Source organism: Juglans regia, chromosome 7 (assembly GCF_001411555.2).
Source record: "Juglans regia cultivar Chandler chromosome 7, Walnut 2.0, whole genome shotgun sequence".
NCBI classification, from domain to species: domain Eukaryota; kingdom Viridiplantae; phylum Streptophyta; class Magnoliopsida; order Fagales; family Juglandaceae; genus Juglans; species Juglans regia.
Genome location: NC_049907.1, coordinates 4955708 through 4963119, shown reverse-complemented (window position 1 = coordinate 4963119; position 7412 = coordinate 4955708). Strand labels below are relative to the sequence as shown.

At 35.7% G+C, this 7412-nt stretch overlaps 1 protein-coding gene across 1 annotated transcript; it reads right to left on the bottom strand.

The window, feature by feature from the left end:
- Positions 1-1919: 1919 nt before the first annotated feature.
- Positions 1920-3882, bottom strand: LOC108991261 (phenylcoumaran benzylic ether reductase TP7-like). The gene is made up of 5 exons (XM_018965436.2): positions 3571-3882; positions 3357-3491; positions 3006-3243; positions 2685-2888; positions 1920-2287 (listed from the first exon to the last, which is right to left on the bottom strand). Exons 1-5 carry the CDS (start codon positions 3751-3753, stop codon positions 2121-2123), a joined length of 927 nt encoding a protein of 308 aa, XP_018820981.1. The 5' UTR covers positions 3754-3882; the 3' UTR covers positions 1920-2120.
- Between the last annotated feature and the right edge of the window lie 3530 nt (positions 3883-7412).

Sequence of the window (7412 nt, the reverse complement as noted above, 5' to 3'; positions counted from 1 at the left end):
GTGATTTTGTTTGGGACTATGATAATGCTATTTTCACTGAAATCTATTTACATGCATGAATTATAGGATTTGATAACCTAGCTAGAGAGGTATCTTTAATTGACACATGAAGTATATCACGGACAAGAATCCAAGTAAAGTTTTAGGTTAAGTAAAACTTTCATGGCCATGAAGATTTAGTTAAAGGTGTTAGGCCATACAAGTACTTCGAGTGTAACCTAAATCAAACATGACAAAAGCAAACAATGCACCTAAGTGGGAACAAATTGGATAAGTATTAGAAAGCTAAAGGAAAAGTTAAAAGTGGAAGAAAATTCACTCTCTTAAAGGCACTTTTCTTGTCAAACTCGTACTTAACCTTGCTGCCTTTTCCAATGTCAACAACCTGCCACAGAAATTCACATTTGGATTTGAGAGAAGAAATATTGTTGTAGATGGAACATAAGTTTCTTAAAATCTGAGTAGAACATACATTGCGCTAGACTTAATTAGTATAACAAACTGTATTTAGGGAAATCATTAAGTGATTAATTCAAGCAAAGTCATCATTGCATTCTGTTAAGAATCTCTTGTTAAAAAGCAGGGTCCCTACTGGTGAAAGAATCCTCTTCTATTTGGCTCACTTTCTTAACAACATAGCAGATGTACAAACACAAACTCTCAACCAGTTCTCCTTAATGTAGACATTGATGTGAATGTTCGATGGCTTTGAGTGAAAGCAACTAGATATGCGATACATATGTTAAGCCAGATTGCTCATAGACCCCAAATAAGAAAAAGATACTAAAGTTTCTAAAAAATAAAGTTTCTCTTGAAAGTTAGCAACAATGAAGATTTAAGAAAACAATCTTACACGGTTGAAAACCGATGGAGCACCCGTCCAGCATAGATTTAATAATCCAGCATAATTTTACAGTCCAAGAAAGGCTTTACCCACTTGCATCCCCAGAATAGTTAGCCATATTTGCCCTTCACAAAAGAGGAATAAACATAGATATTTTTTATGGCACTGATCCCGAATACACCTAACAGGGTGAAGAGGTGTTTGAACAAAATATAGCGGAATAATAAACAGTAAATAATCAATAGATTAATATATCAATATCAAAATCTAAGATAGTTGTAAAAAAAAATGATCTTAAAGATTTTGATCATGAAGGAAAAGCTTTTGAAGAATTCTTCATAAAAAAAAAAAAAAAAAAGGCATCATTCCAGTTGCTCAACTGGTGCCTATATCCACCATGAAAGAAAGATATTCCAATTTGTTTAAGACCTTAGAAAACAGATGCAGACTCAAAAACCATATTGTAATCCCTGCAAGCGACCTATTTGATCTCCACTCCCAGTAGTTTCAGAACACTGGTATTCTTCTACAGCTTCCCCCATAAACAAACCTTATTAGATCTACTGAAACGCCACTAGTATCACTGATGAACGCACAAGACGCCAATGAACTTTTTGACCCTCCAAAAACAAGAATGATCAAGGATCAACAGCTCAATGGTCTGTATATAAGAGAGAAAACTCTTTTGCTTTGAGGCTCAATATCTCACAAGTTATTTTCTCTCATAAGAAACAATTTTGGACTACTAAAGATAATGCCCAAGAATATCTAAAAGTTGCACATTATTAAAACTAAATAGGTTGTGCTTAAATCATCTTTTATTCCGAATTCAGAAACTTGGTAGAACTCACAATACACTAATTTTACTATTCGTTTTCATTCATAACACAAGGTTCAACAGTGTAAGTCCCTCAATCAACAAACCATTGGTTTAAAAATCAGCTTTAGAGGAAAATCTCCATGTCCCTCCATCAGAAAAAGCAAAAGATTCATTTGAAGCACCAAGAGATTAACAAGAACTTCAGAATAAGGTTTTCTTTTTTTATTTTCTTTTTATTTTTTATCATTTCCATTATTGAATCACAACACAAATACTATTTTAAGATTGAAACAACAGTACAAAGGTTCCAGTACAAGGGTTTTTATGACAAATATAAACAAGGGCACAAATGAAAGGTAGCAAGTGCCACAGTACACAGACCATGGAGACTTCACAAGTTCCTATATTTATTGTACACAGCAAACAGAACATATTGTTACAAACAATTGTCCAAGTTTAGACAAGCTGATCGAGGTATTCCTCCACAGTTGTGTATTTCACCTCTGGATAAATCTCAGAAGCCTCCACTCCAAAAGAAGCCTCAATCTCATAATTTGTACAATCTCCCTTCACAAACACAGAGTATAAGATGGATAAAATGATGTTTGAGGGGGTTGGAGATTCTGCAGAAAAGCAAAAAACTATCAGAACAGCCCAACCTTCATTGAACTATCTTAGCATTCTCCAGAAATACATGGAACTGCTAAATTCAAGAGGAAACTCCAAGAGGATTACCTTTAAAGCAGATACAATTACATGCCAATAAATATCATATAGAAAACATATATGCTGCAGACGTTGACGAAGATAAAAAGATAGCTTGGTTTCATCAACTAATAGGTAACTACCACTTTGAATTAAAGGCTATAGTGTCATACTTTGAATCTTGTGATAATCTTGCGATCATACAGTTACTGGTTGGAAAGATAGTTTCTAAAGATAAAGAAGATAATCCACCTATCACTTAATCGAAACAAAGCAACAAGAAAGTATCCTTATTGAAATTTGGTATCAACTCACCCCGGATTTTCTCAAGAAGTTGGTCTTCTAGAATATAAATCTTCTCCAGGGTCTTGCTGATCTTCTTCTCCCACAGGGAGAGAATCTCATTGAAGGACAAAATGTTAGCAGGGGGTCTCATATAAAGGATCTTGTTCAACGTTTTTGGATCATCAACTGCTTTTATTGTATAAGTGGCAATATCTCCTTCCTTGTTAAAAATTACTGTAACAAAGAAAATGGCAATTACAGGATTTTTATAACCAAAATAGCTGGTCTAAACCCAATTACATATAGACAAGTCATTAAAGGTAAATAAATGGATTAATTCTATGCCAATACCTTTGATATTTCCATCGCCAAGTACAACTACTTTGTCTCTTGGAGGAACTGTGGCACCTGACTGTCCAAAGTTTCTCAAGAAGTACTCAGCAAAGCAATTGGACACGATGTAGGTATATGGAATTCCTGCTTCCTCGATTGATCTCCGGATGCTCGCCTTAAGAGCAAAAAGGCTTGCAGCTGGCTCCACTGCATTGAAACGATCCACATCCATTCCAAACTCTGATGGGAGGAATCTCTGTTACCCACCCAATTTTTCTTTACTTTACTCATTTTGTTCAAAATTACAATCCAAAAAGGAAACAGAATTTGAACGAATATATTGAAAGGTTGATTAGCAAGATGGCTTGCCTTGATATTTCCAGCTTCTTTGATGGCAGCAATAATCTTCACCTGATCACCAAGTTGTTGAAACCCAACTGCAGAGATGACTGCATCAACTTGCTTGATTGCCTTCACCAAGCTCTCATGATTATAGATGTCACCCTGTGAAAAATCTTCATGAGTTTTCAAGATCAATATATCAAACCAACGTAAGAAAATCACACGCATGAAGAAAACATACATAGAGAACTGTAATTCCAGAGCTCTTGAAGCTCTCAATCAGTTCGGACTTGTCAGGACTCGAAGCTGTGCTTTCTCTGACCAATGCAAAAGTTGAGCGTCCATCTTTCACGCTTGCCTCCACTAGGAATTTTCCGATGTATCCGGTGGCTCCGATTATCAAAATCTTGCTTTTTTGAGCCATTCCGAGGAATTTCAAATGAAATGGGCGAGGACAGTGTTTATGATCAAATCAGAGTGTTGCCACTTATCTTGGGTTAGTCATGAAAACCAACACAGGAGTTCCTTCAATATGTTGGAGATAATGTTGTCAATTCAAACTTGATTCGATTCGATTTGATTATTATCCTATTTTTTTTCCTATATAATTTTCTTTTTATATAAATATGGATCAATATTTTATATTCAATCACAGATTCACAGTTAAAAATAGTCAAAGATGTGACCTTCAAAGTGTATCTCTCCTTACTTATCCATCTCTTTTTCTATTATATTTTTTATTATATTATTGGGTTACGGAATTGAGAAAGAGATAAAGCAAGCAACTATAGTGCCGTTGAAAATATAGTAAAGCTTCGGCTTTTGTGTGTCGATTTGAAAGCAAGAAATGATATTGGGTAAGTTTTGTCCCTTTTTTTTATTATTTAAAAAAAAAATTAGTTAAATTTTACATCCACATAAAATAAATTAGCTTTTAACAGTAAATTTTACTTTTTTAAAATATAGTATGGAATACTTGTCCGCCCTAAAATTATTTCAAGCATTATTAAAGGTTGAAAGCTTACCATCGTGGATGGGAAGGAAACAATCATTTCGCTCGAGCAAAAATCATCGGTAAGTCAAAAATCAAAATCACTCTCACATGATATGATACAAAGAAATGATATTTATAATCGTGAAATATATTAATATTTAATTTAGAAAAAATATAAGATTTATATAAAAATAAAAAATTAATTTTTTTAATAATAAATTTTATTCTTTTTTAAAATGATTGTGTAATACTTAGATATTTTGTAATTGTATGTATTATTACTCTACAATTGTATGAAGAGATCACTCGTAAAAAAATTGGTCAAAGTCATACTGTTGTGTCGATCCAAGCGTCTTGCATTTCTAAATTCTAATCGTAAGTATAAAACCTTCACATTCAACCTGGGTGGGATATGCCAATCTCCCTTTAACTGAGTCGTAATATTCTATCATATTTTAATTATTTGGGTGGTTTATTTTTGTGAATGGTCTTGGACTGTGCCCTCACAAAGGTAGGGATGAGCCCACACCTACAAGAGCCCATGAGTTATAGGACTGAAGCCCGTTGGAGATGGGTCATAGGTTAATAGTCATCACGTGCCAATCCAGAGTTCAAACAAAAGAGATCACACCAAAGTTAAGCTCCAACAATTAGTCAAGCAACCCATATAAATAAAGGTCAAAAGGCGTCGGATGGGAATAAAACATCCTAAAAGAGTCCACCAGGACCTCGAGCCTAGCTCAGAAATGGGAAGGCAAGGAAGGCCTAACACGAATCTTTTAGCTCCAACAAGGCAGGTGTGTCAGAGATCCAGATCAACATAGGAATGTGGGACGACACACCAATGGATGTGTCCCTGCTTAGAAAGTCTGTCGGGAGCCACGCTGCATTAAATGACCAGATTCAGGGTCAGTTCGACACATACCACAGTAGAAGTGTCCCTAATTGGGACGACTGCAAAGAGTCCAACCCCATTAAATGACTTGATACAAGGAATCAAAGGTAGGAGAACCCAACTAAAAGACTTGTCCTTGCCGGGATAGCTCAACAAATGTCCCGCAGGGGGGGGGGCTGATCGAGGGCACTAGTGAGAGTTGTCGAATTTAATGTGGCAGCATGGCGCCATGTATAGGAGAGACCCTAGGCATGGGAAGAAGCGATGATTCAATATTAGGAGGAGGATATAAGACAGGACCCTAGGTAAGAGACAAGGATAGTCTTGAATTTCTCTAAAAACGAACTAACTTAAGCATTGGAGGCTTCGATCGACCAAGCAGGGGGCCAATTGCTTCCTAACCTCTTTCTTGACAGGTCCCATGCAAAGAAGAAGGAAGACGAGTTGAGGTGTACAAAACACGTCATCAACATTTCGCGTCGCCTATGGGATCCCTTTATCCTATATCTTAACATGCTTTTTGTATACCTACGACAACACGCTCCCATGTAATCCGTGATCAAGAAACAACAACTACAAGTAATTAAGCAGATAGTAGGATGGAAGGAAGATTTGCTGAGATGGAGGAAAAGTTGAAGAGAATGGCCTTGGAGATGGAGAACCTCTAGCAGGACAATGACGCTCTAAGGCAAAATAGCATAGAAAATGCAGCTCTAAGCCACGCCAAGCGAAACGAGGCAGAATCACAAAACACAGGCAAAGTAGATCCCAAAGAAGAAGAGAGGAAGGGGGAGAAAAGAATAGGAGAAGAAGAGAGATAGGAGAGGAAGGAGAGGAGAGAGAAAGATTACGTATTTATAGTTAGAGTTGTTTTGTTTTTTAATATATATATTTATATTTATATGGGCCTGGCAGACGGATGAAAATCAGGTAGGGCCAAGGCCTAGCCTAACCCCACCTTTGTGCATGGGCACCCGCGCGCCTGATGTGGGCAGGCAATTTGGCTCGCCCCAAGTAGGGGCTGGGTACAGATACTTAGCCCCCAGGCCTACAACTATCCATGTCATCTTTAATGATTTTTTAAGAAAAATTTAAGAAAAATGATTTATATAGAATTCAAGTATGTAAGTTTTGCATAGACTCTTTGCAAAGAGTAGGATCTGTTATGAAAAATTTTACTTTTTTTTATAATGTAACTCATTTTTTTAAAAGATGTATATGAAACTTGCATAACCTAAACCTGCATCTGATGTTAATTATCATGAAAAAATGTCACGACAACTAGTCAATAAGGCTATTAACTGTTTTTGACATTCATAAATAAGGTATATGGTATTTGTAAGTTTTCATCTAATTTTATTTTAGAGTAATGCTACTATGCTCCATAATTTATATTACTCACTTTGCTTCCTTAATGTGGCACCACAATGTATTGTCACATGGTTTATTAAAAAAATTAAAAACACAAATATAAAAAAGTGGATGAAATCTAGAATTTTAGTCTTCCTCTTTTTATGTTTTCGAGCTCTATTTTGTTTTGAATATATAACTTTTAAGTTTTTTTAATAAGTTATGTGGCACTATATTATATTTTTTTTTTTAATCAAAATCAATTTGTATTTATCTGTAATCAACATTGTTCATACATTCCTTATCCTTTTTTATACTTTCTGAAATACAACTTGGTATATCTTCCATCCAAACTTTCTCAGACTTTAAACTAATAGCCATCTTTGCTAAAATGTGAGCCACTTCATTCGAGTTTCTATTGACAAATTGCACCTTCTAGTTTCTGTATTGTTGCAACATTTGTTTTGCATCTTAAACTATGCTTCCATAAGCAAGGTAGTCCTCACTCTTCTCATTTACAACCTTTACAATAGTATATGCATCACCTTCGAAGACCACTCTATTGAAACCAAGATCTCTGCCCAGTTCCATAGCTTTCCAGAGGGCCATACATTCTGCTATATCTGGTTGTTGCACATACTTCTTCTAATCACAACAGGCTGTTAGAACTTCTCCCCATTCATCCCTTATAACTACTCCTATCCCCATCTTTCTTTGTTTCAGGTTGATAGCTGCATCTTAATTAGCCCCCACTTGGAGTCTTCCACCTTCGTTGCTTATCTACAGGGTTGCTTGATGCCTTGTTTAAATCCATATTCTGAGCTGCTTGAAAATCCCTTATTTC